Genomic DNA, 19,825 nt, shown 5'->3' on the forward strand with positions numbered 1-19,825 from the left:
CAAATGATTTCAATTTGCATAACTACAACTCATGGATTTCATGGTAAAGAAACTTAGAAGCTACTACAATAGACCGTGGACTATTTCTAAACAAATGCAATAATGAAACTGTTTAAAAGCTATTACCAAATTTTACCCGCAAATAACATTATATTTGTTTCTGGAGCCAAAATTAAAAGTCCATTTCCTATCTTGATTTATGCTTGTACCCATACTATATCTTCAATGTTTCGATAATTAGTAATTACTCCAATATAAATATATATTTTTTTAAAGTTTTTGTTTTTACTATTACTTTTTTTATGTTTAAACTTTTTAACTCACTAATCTTTTTTCTTACAAAACCTAATCTACTTTTACTCTCTAAATCGGTGGACTATATATATATATATATATATATATTCTCTTCTTCTATGACAAATATTTGTCTCATTTATATTTACTTTGACTAATAGCATAATTACACATAATATAATAGCACAAAAGATAACAATTCACTTGTGAATAAAAAAAGGAACGACCGCATCGCATGCATTAGTTAATACCGTTGCTGGAATTGCGGTTCACAGGGCTCTATAAGTCCCGTATCCATAGGATCCGACACGAAAATATATTATTTTCCTATATATAAAATAGAAAATAAAGTTGAGAGATAACAGAAGAATTAAAGTTGAGAAAATTCGAAATAAAATGATAAAAAAAACATTAAATTACTACAACAACTCGTGGGTGAAAAATGACTTTAAAACATATTTTAAAACTTAACAATATCCTATTTTAAAATTTCAACAAAAAAAATAATATAGATATGAAAATCCGAGCATTACAGACAATTAGCTTAGGAAAGAGAAACATAGTCCTAATCACCAAATGTTAAACACAGTGTAAGAGATTTTGTCTTCTTTCTTTTGTCTAAGATTTTAAAACAAAATAAAAATAACAAGAGAGAGAGAGAGAGAAAGATTAGTTTAAGAATTAAACTGCTAATTAAATACGAAACAGTAATCTTCTCTTCAAATGCTTATAAAAAGGCCCTTCACAATCTCTCATTCAATTCACACTTCACATTTGGATATCTCTCTAAGTCTCTCTATACTTTCATTTCTCGTTTCATAATATTAGGTAAGTCTAATTAAATATCTCATCTCCTTAATTTTTTTATTCGCTCACTAATCTCTCTACACCTTTCAGCTAAACACAAAACAACCAAAAGCTCAGGTTCTTGTGTTTTGGTCCTCTGTTTATTTCTTGCTCAAAAAACAACCAAGAGCTCACTTGCTCTTAATCACAAACTGAGACTTTTCTCAGTCTTCCTCTGCTTTAACTAGTTTACTTGGGACAGATTCTGTATAACATAAACTTAAATCAGGACATGTAACTGAAACATGTCAAGTTTCTAAATTTAACTTGAGTTCTAAAACCGTTAACACAAACACAAAGCTGTATGCTTTCCTCTCTGTTTCTATGCTCTGTTTTCCATTTTTTGCTCTCTGTCCTCTCTTGCTTAGTAAGGTCTGTTTTTTTTTTTGCAGGAAACTTGTTAGTGTTTAAGGAAACAAAAGGAAGAAGATGAAGTATGTGGTTGTTTCAGGAGGAGTAGTGAGTGGACTCGGCAAAGGAGTCACGGCAAGTAGCATCGGACTCATCCTCAAATCCTGTGGCTTCCGAGTCACCGCCATTAAAATCGGTCTTATTTTCTTCCTCTCTCTAACAACCATACTTGTCAATTCTTTCATGTAAAACGAACTTGTCACCAAAATTTTTTCTTCTCACGCAAAGTTCGTTCCTTTTTTTGCTCACTTTTGCTTTTGAATTTTTTCTCACAACTTGGAGAACAAAAGAGAAAAGTTTCAGATTTGATTTTTTTTTTCCTTGGCCCCAGTGGTTACAATAAACATGAAAAAGGACTTCTTTTTATTTCCTCTACCTTCTCACGCGTGTGAAAAAGGGTACAACAAACAAAAAGTTCAAAAAAGATCTAAGAATTTCCAAAGATTTAATCTTTTTTTCTATTTCCCCTGTTAAACCCTGTTTAAAGTTTCATGATTTTTTCTAAGAAAAGTTGAACACTTTTTTGGATAGTTACTGTACTAATCGCTGATTTTAAGGTTGGATTATGTGCAGATCCTTACTTAAACATTGATGCTGGGACCATGTCACCTATTGAACATGGTGAAGTTTACGTCTTGGATGATGGTGGCGAGGTATATACACACTTTTCACCAAATTGCTCTGTTTCTTTTGAGAGGAAATGTTACTAATTAGGCCAACAAGCAAAATAAAAAATGTTTTTTTTTTTGGTTGGGTGTGTTGATAAAAAGGTTGATCTGGATCTTGGGAACTATGAGAGGTTCATGGATATTAAGCTGACTAGTGAAAACAACATAACTACTGGAAAAGTTTATAAGGTTTGTGTCTTTGTCAAAGTCATGAAAAAAGTTTGGAATGTTTTATTTTTGGTTTTTTTAACTTACACGTCTGTGAACAGCATGTGCTTGAGAAAGAGAGGAGAGGAGATTATCTTGGGAAGACTGTTCAGGTACTTAAAGCTTGATAAACGTAGACCATGTGTTTGTTGATATTCATGAGAAATAGAGAGAGATGGAAGATTTATTGAAAGCCCTTTGTGGGCTTTTTTTGTAGGTTGTTCCTCATATTACTGATGCTATTCAAAAATGGATTGAGCGTGCAGCTAGGATTCCAGTGGATGGACAGTCAGGTCCAGCTGATGTTTGTGTCATAGAACTTGGAGGAACTATAGGTATTAATCTAGTTCTCTTCATAGAGAATTTAAGTCAGTGTCAAGTTTTACACAGTTTGTTAAAAACATGGAGCTACTCTTTGGATTTTGTAGGAGATATAGAGTCCATGCCTTTTATTGAAGCTCTTGGGCAGTTCTCATATCGCGTGGGTAAGTAATGTTTTGTGTATTCATTGAGGTATATCAGTGAAGGTTTACTTAAGATGTCAAGATTGACTGATGTGTTTTTATATCTTTTTTCAGGCACTGACAATTTTTGCTTGATCCATGTCAGTCTTGTGCCTGTATTGAATGTTGTTGGTGAACAGGCAAGTTTCTTGACTTTTGAAAATTTGTTTCATCTGTTTGGAATTGTCGTCCTAATAATGTCTAATTCTTACAGAAGACTAAACCAACTCAACATAGCGTTAGAGACTTAAGAGGCCTTGGCTTGAGCCCTAATATCTTGGCTTGCCGGAGCACAAAGGTTTCATCCTTGTGAAATGTTTGATTTTGGTAACGCTTATTCTTCAATCTGGGCTCTAAGTTCTTATATTGAACTTGATTTTGTAGCCACTTGAAGATAATGTGAAGGCCAAACTCTCTCAGTTTTGCCATGTCCCGGTATGTAATATTTGCAAGACAAGACTTAATCTTTCTCTTTGTACATATAAACATTGTAATCACATATACCTCATTTGCAGATGGAAAACGTTGTCACTCTCTACGATTGTCCCAACATTTGGCACATACCATTGCTTCTCAAAGTGAGTAACTTTCTCATCCACCATAGTTTCAAAGTTTCAGTAAACAGTTCTTATCACCAGTGTCTTTACATTTCACTTTCTTTGAGCAGGAACAAAAGGCACACGAGGCTATTTTCCGTGTCTTGAACCTTGAAGGGTAAGTCTCTCTTACTCATATTCTCAAATAGATTGGTTCATTTCATTTAAATTCTGATTCTTGTGGGATTCATTGTGTGATAATTTCATATACAGAGTTGCAAAGGAGCCTGCATTAGAGGAATGGTCTTTGATGGCTAAAATGACCGACAAATTGCATGTTCCGGTGTGTTCCTGGTCCTACCGTGACATTTCAGGTTTAGTTTATATCACTGGTTTTCAGCTGGTGACTGACTTCATTATGTTTTGAGTTTATAGGTAAGAATTGCTGTGGTTGGGAAATACACTGAGCTCTTGGATTCGTATCTTTCCATTCACAAGGTAAACCTTTGCAGGATACATCAATCCCAACAACTTTAACCACAAATCTAAGGCCTTTCTATGATCGAACTCCACACAAGCCATAGTCTATAATATCTCACTATATCAACTGTGGTATTTAATAAAAGGAATTCTTGTGTTTGATGATCAGGCTCTCTTGCACGCTTCTGTGGCTAGGCGCAAGAAACTTATCATAGATTGGATTTCAGCTAGTGATCTTGAGCAAGGTGCAAAAAAGGAGGTATGTTTACACTTTACACTAAAGCTCTATTACTTAGACAACATATGAAACGTAAGAAACTGAAGCAAAATGATTTCTCTCTGCAGAATCCGGATGCATATAAGGCCGCCTGGAAGTTACTCAAGGTCTGAACATTCTTTCATTCCCATCAAATGAATCCTGATTTCTTGTGTCGAGATAGGCTTTCCGTTGATAGGTTTTATGTAATTATTCTTCAGGGTGCTGATGGCGTTCTTGTGCCGGGAGGTTTTGGCAGTAGAGGTGTAGAAGGAAAGATGCTGGCAGCGAAATACGCCAGAGAAAACAGAATTCCATACCTTGGTATCTGTCTAGGTATGCAACTCGCTGTGATCGAGTATGCAAGAACCATACTCGGTTTGGCAGATGCAAATAGCACTGAACTTGATCCCAACACCAAAAACCCCTGTGTTATTTTCATGCCTGAGGTTTGTTGCCTTCCACATTTTCTGTTTGAGTTTCAGTTACTTCACTCTATATAAGTCGCGATTATATTCCGTGTAATTTTTGTTTGAAGCAGGGGTCGAAAACGCATATGGGAGGCACTATGAGGTTAGGCTCAAGAAGAACTTATTTTCATTCTAAGGACTCCAAATCAGCAAGACTGTAAGCACGAAGTTCTTTCTCCACCCAAAAGAGTTTCATCTTTATGCATCTTTGAGCTTAACCTATATATTATGATGCGTTTGAATGTTTCAGATATGGGAACAAAAGTTTTGTAGATGAAAGACACCGACACAGATATGAGGTATTTAAGCATCCGACACAGTTTTGTGGCAGCTCTCAGAGTATACAAAAAAAACGCATCTCTTTGACATTTTAAGCTAAAACAAGATGCTTTCTTACAGGTGAATCCAGCCATGGTTCCACGTTTTGAGAGCTCTGGACTCACATTCACAGGAAAAGACGAGACAGGGCAGCGAATGGAGGTAAAAACGGATCTTTTACACCACAAAAAATTTCATCTTCTTGATTATAATTCTTGACATTTGAAAATACAGATCATTGAACTGCCTAACCATCCGTTTTACGTCGGAGCTCAGTTCCATCCCGAGTACAAATCAAGACCCGGAAAACCATCTCCTCTGTTTCTAGGTGAAGAGAAACATAAAAATAATGCAAAAGCCCTCGGTTTCTTTCTTCGTGTAAGCACATACCTTAACTAAAACCTTTTTTTGAATTAAAAATTGCAGGACTAATTGGAGCAGCTAGTGGAGAACTAGACACTGTTCTGCTACAAAGCTACCAAGAAACCGTCGTTCCACGTTCTCTACCCAACGGAAAACTAGAGAGAGTTTACTGGAAAGGTGCAGCGAAGAAGCCAGTCAGTGTTGTGTACAGTTTATGTGATCGTGTCTACTCGTGAACACCGTATCTGCATCAACAATGACTTCTCTCTAAAAAAGCTATTTATCCGGAATTTTTAACATGGATTTCTTCACCTGTGGAGGGAGAGAGAAGGCAATGAGTTTGTACAGTTTGAAGATTGGCTTTTTATGAGATGCTTTTCTTAAGATTATGAAGTAGAAGATGAACACTAAGCACAAGCAGCATTAAAACATATATTACCTTTGTCTTTTGTAATGGGTAGTATTTAAAGAGAGTCTTGGGATTGACTCTCTGTCTCCGTTGCTGTGTTTCTTAGATTCTTATGTAGTAGTATTAATCAGTAGCTTTTTCCTTTTGCTCTTTTTTTTTTTTGGGTTGTTATGGTTTAAACATTTCCAGAGAAGTACCGATGTTTTTCCGGTACATAGTTTGATTTCTCTGTATGTTAATGTAGCCTTTTCTCTGTTATTTGAATGGTTATAAAACTAGTTCTCTTTTTACTTGTGTTTTGATTTCACAAAATGGTGCATCTCTAGAAGGTCTTGTTGTATGTCCTTTCTTGAAGTTGGTGAAAATGCAAGTTTCTCGACGGTTTTGTTTAATCCGTTGGACTTGTCGTGCTAAAAATGTCTAGTTTCTTAGCGAAGAGACTAAACCAACTCAAACAAAGCGTTTGAGACTTAAGCGGGCGTTTCTTTTTAAGTTGTTATGGGCCTAGTCTTTTTTGGTGATAGCGCAGGCCCATATTTAAATGCGCGCGCTACTTCGGTTATGGCGCCAATCTGGTGAATATAATCGTCGCTTCTCTGTTTGATCCAAATCTTTTGGGGTTGAATATTGTACACCAACTGTTCGATGAAATGTCTTACAGAGATTTCGTCCTGATTCATTTACCTCACTAATTGCGAGCCTTCTTGCCGTCGTCACGGTATGCTACCTAATTGGTGTTAAGGGTTGTCGTAATCTTCAATCTTTTCTCGCCTAGCTCTCGTTTTAGGCTTTTGTAAAGTTTACTTCAGTTTTAGGAAAGAGTATCGTCTTCTATGAGTTTGATATAGCTTGTACTTGGCTCGGCTGAATTATGGCTCTTTAACCCTTCCTTGGGACTTTTGTCTTATTGGTGTCAGAATTCGTAGAAATTTAGGTTTGCTAAAGCTTGAAGATGAGTTCTACTGTTTGGTGGGAAGGAGCTGAGAAGACACGAGTTCTCATAGCCCCAGGTTCTCTCTTTAACTATACATTCTGTTCTGAGACGGATTTGCAAATTAGATGCTGCAATGGTGTATGAATGTCTATGAAAAATGTTGGTCAATGTTTATATATCAATGATTGGCGAAGTTAGATTTGAATAAGAAATGAGCTTTAGTTATATCCGGTAAGCTTATGTAGACTGTTTAGTTCGTTAAATAGATATACTCATCATAATTGAAAGGATGTGCTGATGACTATTTAAAGTTGAATCTTTCCTTGGCTATGATAGTTGGAAGTCTTAGATGCTTTAAAGAAGAACTTGACCATTTTTTTGCTTCATATGTAAAGATTCAGGTTGTGGCGGAAACAAACCCGGAGAACTGTTAACACTCCGCCATCCAAAATCAGGTAATGGGATGTTGATGATTGTCAGGCTTGCTATGTTGTGTTTTGGGGAAAACTTCAGCTAGTAACATCTTTTGTGGTTTGGTATCTTTGCTTCTATGCCAGAAAATGGAACATGCTTCCTTTTTAATAATGAGATGCTTCAAGAACTTCAGTGGTTTAAGCAATCTTATGGTTCTTGGTTCTTGGGAGATTACATATCTGAAGGTAAATGCTAAATTTCGAATCATAATAATATGTGAGCCAGCATCAATGTTTATACAAATATTATATTCCTTATGTTCATGACGGTTTACTATTTACAGATGGAAGCTTATATATGGCCACTCCAGTTGATCCTGTTTTCATATTGTTGCCTATTTTCGACGAAGCAAGAATGAAGGTCACTCTATGATCCTTTGCTCTTCTCAATTCATTATGTCCTGTCTGATTTCCATTTCTCAGAAATGTTGATAGTGTTCTTAAATTGTCGATCTGTAGAAAGGTGAAAATTCTGGAAAGTTCAGGCAACTAGATGAGATTTTATTTGTGGAAGGATATCCTGGATATCAACATTTGTTGTCACTTGCAGAGAAGTGTATGGAAATCGTTTGTCAAACTCAAGGTACATTCCCACTGTTTAGTTATGGAAGTCATAGTTGCACACACTTATCGAAACCATAATTTTCAGATTTCCTGGTCTTTCTTCTTGTAGAATTTTTTAATCCTTCTTATATGCATATTATCTGTATGTTTCTCATCACTCTTGAAGAGCTTGGTGATCTCTAGTTGTTCAATTTCCTCATTCTCTTGTTCTCTTCTTGCAGAGGTTGGATCGATGAAGTTCTATCGGCTTGATAACTCGAAAGTCTTAGCTTGGTTAAGTTGTAAGGTATGCTCTTGTCAGAAGATTATTTATTACAGTCTTCTCTACAATCCAGTTGAAATTTTCATGATATATTCGCCATTTGAAAGTGATACATGGGTCTGAATCACTATGTTTTGTGCATCACATATGTTTCAGGGATGAGGCATGTCTAATGCTTATATATCTTTTTGGGTATTGCCTAACGAAAATTATTTATTTGCAGAGAAGCTGATTTAATGCTGCCTGCACTCTAATTGTTTTTTGTTTGGCATTCTATAATTCTTGTCTTTCTGCATGGATTTGAAGAAAAGAGAATGCAAGTAAGCTCGTATCTGTTTTATTTAGATCCTTAACGTGCCTGCACTTTTATGAACGCAGATCTACTGTTTAAAGAATTCTCTACCGGAATTGGACAAAAACTATGCAGCTCAAGATGAGAAACAAACATGTAAGTCCTAGAACAGAGATCATTTTACTTGCTTGAAGTTGACCCTTAAAGAGGTGATATGACATGTCTTTTCACTGATATCACCTTTAATCTGTACAGTGGTAGATTCCGTCTCAATTGTAGGAGAGTACCTGAAGACCGAGCCTTGGTTGAAGCTTCTATATGATCATCTTGGGTACTTTTTCAAAATTAAAATATGAAATCTTCAACCAATCAGCTAAAGCGAATCATATAGCTCCTGACAGAAGCATTCATTTTGTCTGGTTTATTTTACAGACTCAAATTTGTTGACCCGACGATGAAAGAAACCAATATGGAGAATCTTCCAACTGCAAATGAGAATAACATGGCATCATCAAATTCAATACAGGTGTGTGTATGCAAAAACTGTAGGCAAGAGTTCTAAGTTCCATATATTTGTGTTCCTTGTTCTTGGTTACTAACTGTCCTTGTTTACATTTGTTAGGAGAAAGCGAATAAGAAGCCAGGAAAACAGACAAAGCAAGCAAAGGTAGAGACTGGATCAAAGAACATAAGGGATATGTTTTCAAGGGCTTGTAAGAAAAAATGCTGAATGTTCAAAATCGGTTAAAACTAGCCAACTATTTATGATTATTCTATTATGCTATCGGATGATCTTCGCTTAGCTATAACATCTTGAACAAAGACCCAACTCCCAAATGTGTTTATTCTATATTTCTAGCAAATGTCGTGAGAATACATGAGAATCATTGTAATTTGTAAACTAAAGATTGTAACAATTATTACAATTACAAGAAAATTCAGGCTCAATATGAATTTAGAACCGCATGATCATCCATTTATGAGGTTCAGTTCCGGGAACTGCTGCCGTTAAGGTTCTGGAAAAGCTCGGGAAGATGGGCATTGGTGAGTTTGGTTCTCTTGCTGATCTCTTGTTTCTTCTTCTTCTTATCCTTTGGTTTATTCGATATGCCATGCGTCTGTGCAGCAGCTCTCCTCTCTGCAGTGTTTGTCGCCGGCTTCAAACCGATTTTCAGCAGCTCCTTCTCCACGTCCAGCATGTCGTTCGGGATGTTTATGTCACGGAATAGAGCTTTAAATTCGTCATCAACCTTAATCTCACACTTGAAATCATTTGGGTATGCAATGTCCTCTTGTGAATTTGATAGCAAGTAGATGTCCCCTGAAGCACTCAGAGCCTGCAAAATACAAGACAGTCTTGAAACTTTCAATACCTTCCTGGTTTGGTTTCAAAGAGTAACATATATTTTCCCCATCTGCTTAGCAAAATACAGCAGTTCCTACAACTTTTGACGCCGCAGAAAACACAATATAAGACAGGATCCCGGTATGGTTTTCAGTCATACTCCACCTAGAAATAAGCTGTCTAATTGATTGTCCAACCAAAAACCAATGCTTAGAGAACTTTCATTTCTCATGCCACCATTCATATCAGAATTGCTACCAAGAATCTACGGGATACATTTCTGTCATCTTTGTGTCTTGCCAATTATAACAATGCATACCTTCAAATCCTCCATTACATTAGGGTAAGCGTCTTTGAGATCAACCACCGCAATCCCATCAAGGTATTTTCTCACCAATGAAAGAAGCTGGTTCTTATCATTAACATCGTGCGTAGCCTGTGACGGCAAAGCAAAATTGTAACCACATGAACCTTTTTTCAAAGAGAAAATGAGGAACAAATCCACCTTGAATGAAACGTTTAGGTTACCTTATAAGAGAACCTTCTTCCATCATAATGTGCTTTCGGATTCTTCCTTAAACTATCAAAAACAGCCTTATTAGCATGCATATCTACATGACACCATTCATTTATTTGCTCTGGCGTCAAGGCTAGCCTTCTCTGTAAGAAATAAGAGACAAATCAGCTTCATTATATAAACAATGATTTATATGGCTCTCATATAAACAAACACAAACCTCATAGAGAAGATCAATGACACGCTTGATTTGAGCTCCAACAGGAGCTTTTCTAATGTTGTTAATGTTCTGAAGTCGCTCGGTATCGCTTGAAAACTTGACAGGAGCTGCATCAGGCTTCTTCTGCGTGATTGCCGCAGGCAAAGGCACATTCTGCCTCGAAGAACTCGTTCTTTCTCTGGAAGAAGCAATGCTCGAAAGAGTAGATTGGCATTTCACTTGCTGTTTGTTGAATTTATCTAGCTGTTCCTTTAGAGCCATCTGAAGAATAAACGTAACTCTAACCATCAATATCTACTGTTTTCAAAAGATGATCATGACCACCAAATAACTTAGACAACGCCGATTCCTCAAAATTAGGGTTTATAGACTGTGCAATTTTTCCAATAACTAGATTCTGCAACCTTAAACACCACAATAAAATTTCATTTCTCGAATCAACAAAAAGTAGAGTTCGAGCTTGATTTAATAGAAACAGCCTATATCTGGAGAATCCTCATAATTACGGTGAGCGATTTCAATATCTGTGATCCCGCAAGCTAAACACCACAATTACTTTCCATTTCTCGAATTATAGAACGAAAGCGATTATGAATCGAATCGAATCGATACGAACCTTCCTTGGAGAAAGAATACAACGCGATTAGAACGAACCACACGAAACCTGACGAGAGGAAGAAGATCGAAGAAGAAGATCGAAGAAGAAGCTTGATTTGATTTTTTGCTTTATCGACGATAGAGGAAATAGAAGTTTCTCTGTCGATTGAAGGGAGACGAAATTGAGAACGGTGTTAGGCCCATCAATATTCGGCCCAATAACCCCAAATTTGGAATTTGTTCTATTTACCTTCAATAGTTTATACATTATATGCATTAGTACCAAAACCAAAAACTCCGTTTCTTCTTCCGGGGCTCTGGCTCGCTCCCTCTCGAGCTCTCCGGTTAGCATTGGCGATTTTCCTCTTCCGATCGATTCTCTAGATATCTTAGGTAGTTGGTTAACCTCTCCGTTATCGTAGAAACTTGACCTAGAGTTATCGGCATTCTAATTGTTGCTTTGAGTTCTGAGATACTCGCTCTGAACGTAGAAAACCCTAATTTCGTGCTCCGTTTGTCAATCAATCTCCATTGCCTCTGTTATCTTTCAATCAATCAATCATCATTGTATTTTGCAGAGTTTGTATCCAACACAAATTCGACTGGTTATATTGTAAAGTGTCTGGTTATATTCCATGGACAAATCAATCACGGTGGTGCGGAAAACCGTTGTGCTCGAGCCGTTTGTCAAGTACTTTTCTCTATACCATTTCTATCCAAAAATCACAGACATCCAATATATATGTTCTAACTTCGCGTTTTTATCAATTATTTCTGCATCTCCTAAGTTGATTTGCATTAATTTTCAGGCTGGTGAGGCTTTTAGTAAGGATTTTCTATGACAATTATACTCCGGAAAGCGATAATCAGCAGAAATCTGTGAAAAATGTTAAAGGTAGTGCTGTTATCGTGCTGGACGCGCTTACGAGGTTTGTATGCATCTCTTCAGTGGATTAGACTATTTTTTGAGGTTATTAGGTTTGTTGAATAAATGGCTATGTTTTCACTAACTTTCATTTCTTGTATTTATTCTGTTCTATGTCTGCTAGGCGGCAATGGGTTAGAGAAGAAGACTTGGCAAAAGAGGTGAAGCGGAATGCCAAGGAGCTTCGAAAATTAATAAGACATTTTGAAGAACAAAAATTTGTCATGCGTTACCACAGGAAAGAGGTCTGTGCAGAAACTATCTTCTTTCAGATTGATATATATCACAATATTGTTTTTTTGCTAAGCCTATAACTCAACAAACTTGTGGTTGTATATTTCTGTTTGATTGTTTTCTTGTCTATAAGCCGGTAACACTTCTTTCCTTACTCTGGTGTTTGATTTATTCTCAATCTTGTCAATAGACTGCAAAGCGTGCGAAGATGTATAGTTATGCAGTGGGTGGTACAACTGATGGCCGAGCAGAGGACAATGTTAAGTTCCACACGCACTCGTATTGCTGTCTTGATTATGCACAGGTATGCTTCATGTCCCCTAATATTTATTTTTTTCTTTCAGTTTGCTGTTATGCTTTTTGTTTTTTCTTTCTGGTTTCTTTTTTGTTTAATCAAACTACCCTTTATCACTTCTTCTCTCTTACAGATATATGATATTGTTCGTTATAAACTGCACCGGCTCAAGAAAAAGTTCAAAGATGAACTAGAAGACAGAAATACTGTTCAGGAGTATGGCTGTCCTAACTGCAAAAGAAAGTAAAGTCCACTATTCTTTATGTTTTTAAATCTTTACATGGTGAGTTGTATTATTTTCACTAAACCTGTATAGATTCTCATTTCTGGTATAGATATAATGCACTGGATGCCCTGAGATTAATTTCTATGGAAGACGATTCTTTTCATTGTGAAAATTGCAATGGTGAACTTGTTATGGAATGTAACAAGCTAATTTCCGAAGAAGTAGTAGATAGAGGTGACAATGCAAGGAGACGGCAGCGGGAGAAAGTAAAAGTTTGGCTTCAGGATTTGGAGGTCTGTGTTTACTGTTTTAGCGGCTATTTCAATGAAAGTATGAGAAAAACACAAATTGATTTGCCTTCACTGAAGCTTGTGCATCGTTCCAAATTCATGATGAAATCAGAACGATATATGATTAAGTTTCCTAGGAGATTCATTCTTAAATATCCAATGCTTGAGATTTGCAAAACAAAACAAGACTGTGGCTGTAGTGTGTGCGTTGACACAATTGGAAATAAAATGTAGGGTGAACTGAAACCCCTGATGGAACTAATAAATAGAGTAAAAGACCTACCGTTCCCTGCCTTTGAACCTTTTCCGGCATGGGAAGCTCGTGCAGCTAAGGCTGCTCGTGAAAATGGTGATTTTAACCCTGATGATCCTTCAAGGTCTTTGGGCGGATATGGTTCAACACCAATGCCATTTCTGGGAGAGACAAAGGTGATCTTTCGTTACAGTTCTCAATGTATATAATATTACAATGTTATTATGGAAGATAAGTTTTCCATGCATTTTTCCCTTAGTTGATTTCTTTGATCTTTACATGGTTAGGTTGAGGTTAACCTTGGTGAAGGAAATGAAGATGTCACATCTACAGGTGGAGATTCTAGCCTGAAAATGTTGCCTCCATGGATGATCAAGCAAGGCATGAAGCTGACCGAGGAACAAAGAGGAGAGATGAGACAGGAAGCAAATGTTGATGGAGAAGCAGCAAAACTTTCAGATGACAAGAAATCAGTCATGGAAAATGGCGATGATAATAAAGATTTGAAGGCATGGTTTTGGAGGAAAATTATTTGAGTTTAGTTAGATTCCCACAACAGCATCTTGTGGATTGTGTTTCCAGAATCTTGATACATTTTATATCCATTTTGCTTCAGGATGAGTATCTCAAAGCTTACTACGCCGCTATAATGGAGCAGCAAAAGCTTGCTGCAAAGCTGAATGAGCAAGAATCCGCAGGCGAATCAACAACCACTGACATTGAATCGGCTACTACATACTCAGATCGTCAAGTTGGTATGAAGTCCAAACGCGAAGAGGAAGAAGAAGATGTTGAATGGGAAGAAGGAGCTTCTGTTGCAGGTCAGTTTTAGTTTATTACTACTTCATTTCCAGTTTGTTAACAAGTTGATCATATGAAACAAGACATTAGTTAGTTAGAGGGAAACTTGTTTAGGTTTTTTCTAAGTAGAAAACCGGAATAGATACTTGTTAAGACAGCTGGTAGTTAAACTATAATAGTGGGCCAGTTTAGGTCTCATGATAATGTGATGCTCATCTTGGTTACTTTCCATGTGACTTAATTTGCAGCAAATGGAAACTACAAGGTGGATTTGAATGTGGAAGCAGAAGAGGCAGAAGAAAAAGAAGATGGAGACGAAGATGACGACATCGACTGGGAAGAAGGCTGATTGTCATGTGCACTAATAGTCACTTAGGAACCTTATTGAGAATCTTATTATCTACACCAATTTTTTGAAAGTGTTACATTGAAAATTTTACTTGACAGAAGATTGAAACAAAGATAGTACCATTTCTAAGTGTTAGACAGTTTGTTACAACTTACAAGGGAGTAGGGACAATTGAGGCGAGTAGGCAAATATGATTCTGTAAAATTACCAAATACATGATTTGAAGGCCCAATAGAGAAGATTTTTGGGTCTTATAAAAGCCCATTAGAGAGATGTAACCTTTTTAATTAAGCGGGAGAAACCTGGTTTTTATTCCTCCTTCTCCATCGGCCATTGATCTGAGTATTTTCAGATTCTTCCTCTCAAGTGAAAGCAACGATCCTGTCTCTTCTCTTTTAGAGTTTATCGATAGCTTTGTTTCCTAATTGAATTTCTGGTTAGATTCATTTATCCTTTTTGCCATTATTTTGAATTTTTTCTCTTTTCAACAATTTGAGATAGTAAAACGGGTTAAGTAGAAGACAGACGAATCGTTGCTAGTAATTAGCTTAATTGGCTACGATTGTAGTTATGATTCAATTAGAAGTGTTCTAATTTGTTTTAAAAAAAAAATCGAAACCCAACTTCGATTTTTTGACAGTCATGGAGTTAGAGAGATTCAGGGTAGGTCTTACTCCAACTGTATTCTACATTCCCGGTTTCATAACTGACGAAGAGCAAACTCAGCTCCTAAATCATGTAAAACTCTCCTCTCCAATTGTTTAAGCATTTGACATCTTGAGATTATATGTACTACCCTTTTGCTGTCTTGTAAGATATATGGAGCATCTGGTTCCAAGTGGAAGACATTAAAGAACAGAAGATTACAGAACTGGGGTACACTTGCTTTTACTTTTGTTTTCATTAGATTGTTTTTTTGGTTGTTGAAGAGACATAATAAAGTCTTGAGCTTTTGGTTTGTTTCTTCAGGTGGTATGGTCCATGAAAAGGGTCTTGTTCCACAAGAGTGTAAGTAAGAATGAAAAAAAGTCCAATCCAATCATTCTTGATTATCAAAGGTTCTAGATACTAGTGTATGTATATATGTATCTTTTCTCTTTGTTTCAGTGCCTCCCTGGCTGACAAAGATAACAGCGGAAATTCATGAAAGCTCGGGTCTGTTCCCTTCTGCTATAAATCATGTCCTCATCAATGAATACCATCCTGACCAAGGGATTATGGTCCGTTATCCGTCCTCTGATTATTTTGTTGGTTATGTTTTTGCTGTAAACGCAGCTTCTTACTCCAGTGGTTTTAGTTTCTGTGTAAAGTTCATGAGCAAGTTTTAGTTACTTTCCATGGTTGTTGTTTCCACAGCCGCATCAAGATGGACCCGCTTACTTTCCTGTTGTAGCTATCTTGTCTCTTGGCTCACCTGTTGTTATGGACTTCACTCCGCATTTGAGATTAAGATCAGGCGATGGTTACATTTCCAAAGACCAAAGTCCCTGTGCAGAGAGTTGTGCCCCTGAGAGAGACTCATTCTCTGTCTTGTTGATGCCTCAAAGCTTACTCATCTTCAAAGATGACGCATATTCAGGTAAATTGCTCATCTCCTTAATTGAACTACATAGAGTGAAAGAAGAGTAATCAGGAACATTTTAAAAACATCCAGTTGAAATTCATATTATCCTGTCTTGTTTTCAGATTTCCTCCACGGCATTAGCGATAGTCCAACACAATGTTACAACCAGGTACATACAACAATATAAAGCTCTTTATCATATTCGCATATATGTAAAATGGTAGTGAAATTAGTGTAAAAGGACAGTGATTTTACTGTGGTTCATGTTCTTCAGGTCGTTAATGAAGCTGAAGCTTTGGCTTACTCTAACGAAGAAGATTCAAGAAAAGATGGTGACAAGATTTTTCACAGAGACCAAACTCGAGTTTCACTTACTTGCCGTCTAGTTCCCAAAGTCCGTAAAAATCTCTTCAGATTCTAGCTTGCTTCCCTAATAACACTGGTTTTATCTTGTCGTTTATGACTGTAAAAAACGTTACGATTTGTGACGTGTGGAATATAAAACGCCACGATTTGTAGTTGCCGAAACATGAGGACAAAAAACTTGCAACGGATAGGATTAAATATGAGCCCTTCATTTTATTTTATTTTTTCTTATTTTTCTTCTAAAGAGATAACATCACTATACAATCTCACTCTATCCCCAAATCTTCTCCTTCTCCAAAAAAATTTCAAACCCTAGCTTCTCGATTTCTCTCCTCTGCTCTCCAATTCCATCTTCCCATGGCGATTTCGGCTCCAGCCGCTTGTTCTTCCTCCTCTAGAATTCTCTGTTCCTACTCCTCTCCTTCTCCTTCTCTCTGTCCCGCCATTTCCACCTCTGGTAAACTCAAAACCCTAACTCTCTCTTCCTCCTTCCTCCCTTCTTACTCATTAACCACCACCTCCGCTTCTCAATCCACTCGTCGCTCCTTCACCGTCCGCGCCGCTCGTGGAAAGTTCGAGAGGAAGAAGCCTCATGTCAACATCGGAACCATCGGTCATGTTGACCATGGGAAAACTACTTTAACCGCAGCTCTAACCATGGCTCTCGCTTCCATTGGTTCCAGCGTCGCTAAAAAGTACGACGAGATTGACGCTGCGCCGGAGGAGAGAGCTCGTGGTATCACAATCAACACTGCTACTGTTGAGTACGAGACTGAGAATCGTCACTACGCTCACGTTGATTGTCCTGGTCACGCTGATTACGTTAAGAATATGATTACCGGAGCTGCACAGATGGACGGAGCTATCCTCGTTGTTTCCGGCGCCGATGGTCCTATGCCTCAGACTAAAGAGCATATCCTTTTGGCTAAGCAGGTTGGTGTTCCTGATATGGTTGTGTTTCTTAACAAAGAGGATCAAGTAGATGATGCAGAGTTGCTAGAGCTCGTTGAGCTTGAGGTTCGTGAGCTTCTCTCGTCTTATGAATTTAACGGTGATGATATTCCGATTATCTCTGGTTCTGCTCTTTTAGCCGTTGAGACTCTTACTGAGAATCCTAAGGTTAAGAGAGGTGATAACAAATGGGTAGATAAGATTTATGAACTTATGGATGCTGTTGATGATTACATCCCTATCCCTCAGAGACAAACTGAATTGCCATTCTTGTTAGCTGTTGAGGATGTGTTCTCTATCACTGGACGTGGTACGGTGGCTACAGGGCGTGTCGAGAGAGGTACGGTTAAGGTAGGAGAGACTGTAGATTTAGTGGGTTTGAGGGAGACTAGGAGTTACACTGTCACTGGGGTTGAAATGTTTCAGAAGATTCTTGATGAGGCTTTAGCTGGTGACAATGTAGGGTTGTTGCTTAGGGGTATTCAAAAGGCTGATATTCAGAGAGGTATGGTTTTAGCTAAGCCGGGATCGATTACTCCACATACCAAGTTTGAAGCAATTATCTATGTGTTGAAGAAAGAGGAAGGTGGAAGGCATTCTCCATTCTTTGCAGGGTACAGGCCTCAGTTCTACATGAGGACGACTGATGTTACGGGTAAAGTGACGAAGATCATGAACGACAAAGATGAAGAGTCGAAGATGGTTATGCCCGGTGATCGAGTGAAGATTGTTGTTGAGCTTATTGTGCCGGTGGCTTGTGAACAAGGGATGAGGTTTGCTATCAGAGAAGGAGGAAAGACTGTTGGTGCTGGAGTTATTGGGACGATCCTCGAATGATTATAAGGTTTTAGAGAGTTTCATATAGTGAGCATCTCTACTTGCTTTCTTTTTGTTTCACTCTTGATTCTCAAACTCTTTGAGTTTTTACCTTTTTTTATTTATTTTTGTGCCATTTTCCATAAGAACTTGAAATCAAAATGTCATATATTTCTTGATTTTCTGATCCTTGTTATTCATCTTTGTCTCGCTCCATATGATTCTGATGTGGATTTGGTACTCAACGACCAATCACTTAATTTGAAACCACTGTGGGCAGATTACATCAACAATTCAAGGAGATTGCAGAATATAACATAAAGAACTTAAAGAGGAAAGTTGAAATGTGAAGAGATAATGAAGAAGAGGAAAGAGAGAGCTTATGGAATGCGACCACCACCTCTGCCACTGAAAGATGGGCCTGCATCGATCTCACCATTTGTTTGATAACTCCTCATTCTTCTCCCTAACAAATAACAATCATTATTATTGTTAGTTTTCATGGAAGACAATAATTTACTAAGTCATACGACTTGACATATGTGTAGTGTAGAGTGTAAAATATATATACTATGAGAGTCTATGGAACACTAACCAGCTCTTGGGAGTGATTCTTGTTTAGAAGCAAGAACAAGACTGTTGCAACGAAGAAGAAGCAGAAGCACCATAAAGAACACAAAACCCAACTGTGAAAAAACCTGCTTTACCATTTTGCTCAATATCTATGATTCTATATTGGTTTTTCGTATTTTTTAAAGTGTTGTGTATATATAGAGAGATAGTAGACGCTGATTAGAGATATGGTTTATTTTAATAGGATTTGTTTAATGAAAGATTCGCAATACAGAGTGACATGATAAGTAATGAGATGGACACAAGGAATCTCACGTGTCCTCATCTTCCAACTTGTTCTTCCAATGGTGAGCTCTTATCTTCTATAAATCTATAAAAATATATATAATCTCTTTCTTAATTTTGATCTTCGAGGCTTTTGATGTAGACCCGTGAGGATAGAGAAAAAATAGTTCTAAGACAGAGCCAAAAGGACACCCCTTTTAAGTCAGTGGCACAAGATTTTAAGATTATTTGCAAGGTTGACCATATACTTCATTAAACTTGAGAGATCAAGTTTGTGACATCAGTAGAGTTTATACAAGAATATGAAGAAGCTGCTTTCTTTTCATGCAAGAAATATTAAGTTTCATGTCTTAGATCCCGAGCTGCAAAAAAAGAGTTAAAGATGTTTGAAATTAATGCAATGAAGTATCCACGAGAATCTTTATAGTCTCATGCAAATGATGTGAACTCAAATCTATGTTCAAACTCACTCTTGTTGTTGGCGGTAGTACAGAGCGAACACTCTCAACGGGTGTGAGTATGATTCTTCTGATTGACATTGCAGTAACTAACCTGGTTAGTGAGATCTTCTGTTTCCTCTTGAGACACCATCTCTATCTGCAAAAACATGACACAGCCAATCTTTGTGATTGAACCAGGCTTAAAAGCATGCTCTTAAAGATATTTTTTGTGATATTTTGTACCGTCATCATTATCAGTGAGAACTTGACCTTTGGGATTCAAGAACCTTCAAAGCTGCAAAACCCAAAAAAGAAAGAAGTTGGGCCACTGGAAGCAAAGCCCAAGCCCAATGCGCAGCCTTTGAAAGATCCTCAGCAACGGTCATGTCCACCTGTCAATAAAGCCAAAACTGCAGTCATCACACAGCTAAGAGAACGTACAGATTCAACGATACCTTTGAAGAACCAATTTGAGTGTCTTGGATCCGGTGA

The 19,825-nt window shown here is 37.4% G+C and overlaps 6 protein-coding genes and 1 long non-coding RNA gene across 26 annotated transcripts; 5 read left to right on the forward strand and 2 right to left on the reverse strand.

Annotated features, from left to right (window-relative positions):
* The first annotated feature begins 1,045 nt into the window (after positions 1 to 1,045).
* AT4G20320 (CTP synthase family protein) lies at positions 1,046 to 6,217 on the forward strand. Of its 6 annotated transcripts, NM_001341422.1 has the most exons (23): positions 1,099 to 1,122; positions 1,192 to 1,442; positions 1,533 to 1,687; positions 2,125 to 2,204; positions 2,322 to 2,408; positions 2,489 to 2,539; positions 2,644 to 2,761; positions 2,855 to 2,911; positions 3,005 to 3,069; positions 3,144 to 3,227; positions 3,314 to 3,364; positions 3,445 to 3,507; positions 3,597 to 3,643; positions 3,739 to 3,808; positions 3,901 to 3,963; positions 4,115 to 4,204; positions 4,291 to 4,329; positions 4,423 to 4,650; positions 4,743 to 4,828; positions 4,922 to 4,970; positions 5,071 to 5,151; positions 5,224 to 5,317; positions 5,416 to 6,054. In NM_001341422.1, the coding sequence occupies exons 3-23, from the start codon at positions 1,570 to 1,572 to the stop codon at positions 5,586 to 5,588; spliced, it is 1,794 nt and encodes a 597-aa protein (NP_001329932.1). In that variant the 5' UTR covers positions 1,099 to 1,122; positions 1,192 to 1,442; positions 1,533 to 1,569; the 3' UTR covers positions 5,589 to 6,054. The 6 variants fall into 6 exon arrangements, with proteins under 6 accessions (NP_001078411.1, NP_001329931.1, NP_001329929.1 ...); NM_001084942.6 differs by lacking the exon at positions 1,192 to 1,442 and having other exon boundaries at positions 1,046 to 1,122; positions 5,416 to 6,217; NM_001341419.1 differs by having other exon boundaries at positions 1,192 to 1,687.
* Positions 6,218 to 6,330: 113 nt separating this feature from the next.
* AT4G20325 (ribonuclease H2 subunit B) lies at positions 6,331 to 9,236 on the forward strand. 2 transcript variants are annotated; one of them, NM_001084943.2, is made up of 11 exons: positions 6,331 to 6,479; positions 6,679 to 6,771; positions 7,091 to 7,150; positions 7,253 to 7,354; positions 7,453 to 7,529; positions 7,628 to 7,751; positions 7,954 to 8,018; positions 8,373 to 8,442; positions 8,542 to 8,617; positions 8,719 to 8,812; positions 8,909 to 9,236. In NM_001084943.2, the coding sequence occupies exons 2-11, from the start codon at positions 6,714 to 6,716 to the stop codon at positions 9,014 to 9,016; spliced, it is 834 nt and encodes a 277-aa protein (NP_001078412.2). In that variant the 5' UTR covers positions 6,331 to 6,479; positions 6,679 to 6,713; the 3' UTR covers positions 9,017 to 9,236. The 2 variants fall into 2 exon arrangements, with proteins under 2 accessions (NP_001078412.2, NP_001119020.1); NM_001125548.1 differs by lacking the exons at positions 8,542 to 8,617; positions 8,719 to 8,812; positions 8,909 to 9,236 and having other exon boundaries at positions 8,218 to 8,422.
* AT4G20330 (Transcription initiation factor TFIIE, beta subunit) lies at positions 9,107 to 11,111 on the reverse strand. Its single transcript, NM_118152.2, has 5 exons — positions 10,985 to 11,111; positions 10,369 to 10,629; positions 10,160 to 10,291; positions 9,951 to 10,067; positions 9,107 to 9,623 (listed from the first exon to the last, which is right to left on the reverse strand). The coding sequence occupies exons 2-5, from the start codon at positions 10,627 to 10,629 to the stop codon at positions 9,273 to 9,275; spliced, it is 861 nt and encodes a 286-aa protein (NP_193766.1). The 5' UTR covers positions 10,985 to 11,111; the 3' UTR covers positions 9,107 to 9,272.
* Positions 11,112 to 11,207: 96 nt separating this feature from the next.
* AT4G20340 (Transcription factor TFIIE, alpha subunit) lies at positions 11,208 to 14,598 on the forward strand. 3 transcript variants are annotated; one of them, NM_118153.4, is made up of 11 exons: positions 11,208 to 11,358; positions 11,544 to 11,656; positions 11,775 to 11,894; positions 12,015 to 12,135; positions 12,315 to 12,428; positions 12,553 to 12,662; positions 12,755 to 12,938; positions 13,170 to 13,364; positions 13,476 to 13,697; positions 13,805 to 14,009; positions 14,238 to 14,598. In NM_118153.4, exons 2-11 carry the CDS (start codon positions 11,601 to 11,603, stop codon positions 14,336 to 14,338), a joined length of 1,428 nt encoding a protein of 475 aa, NP_193767.2. In that variant the 5' UTR covers positions 11,208 to 11,358; positions 11,544 to 11,600; the 3' UTR covers positions 14,339 to 14,598. The 3 variants fall into 3 exon arrangements, with proteins under 3 accessions (NP_193767.2, NP_001329830.1, NP_001329831.1); NM_001341424.1 differs by having other exon boundaries at positions 11,233 to 11,656; positions 14,238 to 14,537; NM_001341425.1 differs by lacking the exons at positions 11,208 to 11,358; positions 11,544 to 11,656; positions 11,775 to 11,894 and having other exon boundaries at positions 11,982 to 12,135; positions 14,238 to 14,452.
* Positions 14,599 to 14,626: 28 nt separating this feature from the next.
* AT4G20350 (oxidoreductase) lies at positions 14,627 to 16,537 on the forward strand. Of its 11 annotated transcripts, none has more exons than NM_001341432.1 (8): positions 14,660 to 14,774; positions 14,979 to 15,076; positions 15,154 to 15,214; positions 15,308 to 15,346; positions 15,446 to 15,558; positions 15,695 to 15,917; positions 16,025 to 16,071; positions 16,177 to 16,490. In NM_001341432.1, exons 2-8 carry the CDS (start codon positions 14,981 to 14,983, stop codon positions 16,321 to 16,323), a joined length of 726 nt encoding a protein of 241 aa, NP_001328788.1. In that variant the 5' UTR covers positions 14,660 to 14,774; positions 14,979 to 14,980; the 3' UTR covers positions 16,324 to 16,490. The 11 variants fall into 11 exon arrangements, with proteins under 11 accessions (NP_001190780.1, NP_001328792.1, NP_001328793.1 ...); NM_001341433.1 differs by having other exon boundaries at positions 14,665 to 14,774; positions 14,979 to 15,001; positions 16,177 to 16,489; NM_001203851.2 differs by having other exon boundaries at positions 14,627 to 15,076.
* Positions 16,498 to 18,832, reverse strand: AT4G20362. The gene is made up of 2 exons (NR_142340.1): positions 18,631 to 18,832; positions 16,498 to 18,501 (listed from the first exon to the last, which is right to left on the reverse strand). It is a non-coding gene; the product is annotated as an other RNA (long non-coding RNA).
* On the forward strand, positions 16,500 to 19,099 carry RABE1b (RAB GTPase homolog E1B). 2 transcript variants are annotated; one of them, NM_001341435.1, is made up of 3 exons: positions 16,542 to 18,083; positions 18,853 to 18,955; positions 19,036 to 19,099. In NM_001341435.1, exon 1 carries the CDS (start codon positions 16,626 to 16,628, stop codon positions 18,054 to 18,056), a length of 1,431 nt encoding a protein of 476 aa, NP_001329775.1. In that variant the 5' UTR covers positions 16,542 to 16,625; the 3' UTR covers positions 18,057 to 18,083; positions 18,853 to 18,955; positions 19,036 to 19,099. The 2 variants fall into 2 exon arrangements, with proteins under 2 accessions (NP_001329775.1, NP_193769.1); NM_118155.2 differs by lacking the exons at positions 18,853 to 18,955; positions 19,036 to 19,099 and having other exon boundaries at positions 16,542 to 18,299.
* Positions 19,100 to 19,825: the final 726 nt, after the last annotated feature.

The sequence above is a fragment of the Arabidopsis thaliana genome, chromosome 4, assembly GCF_000001735.4.
Source record: "Arabidopsis thaliana chromosome 4, partial sequence".
NCBI lineage: Eukaryota > Viridiplantae > Streptophyta > Magnoliopsida > Brassicales > Brassicaceae > Arabidopsis > Arabidopsis thaliana.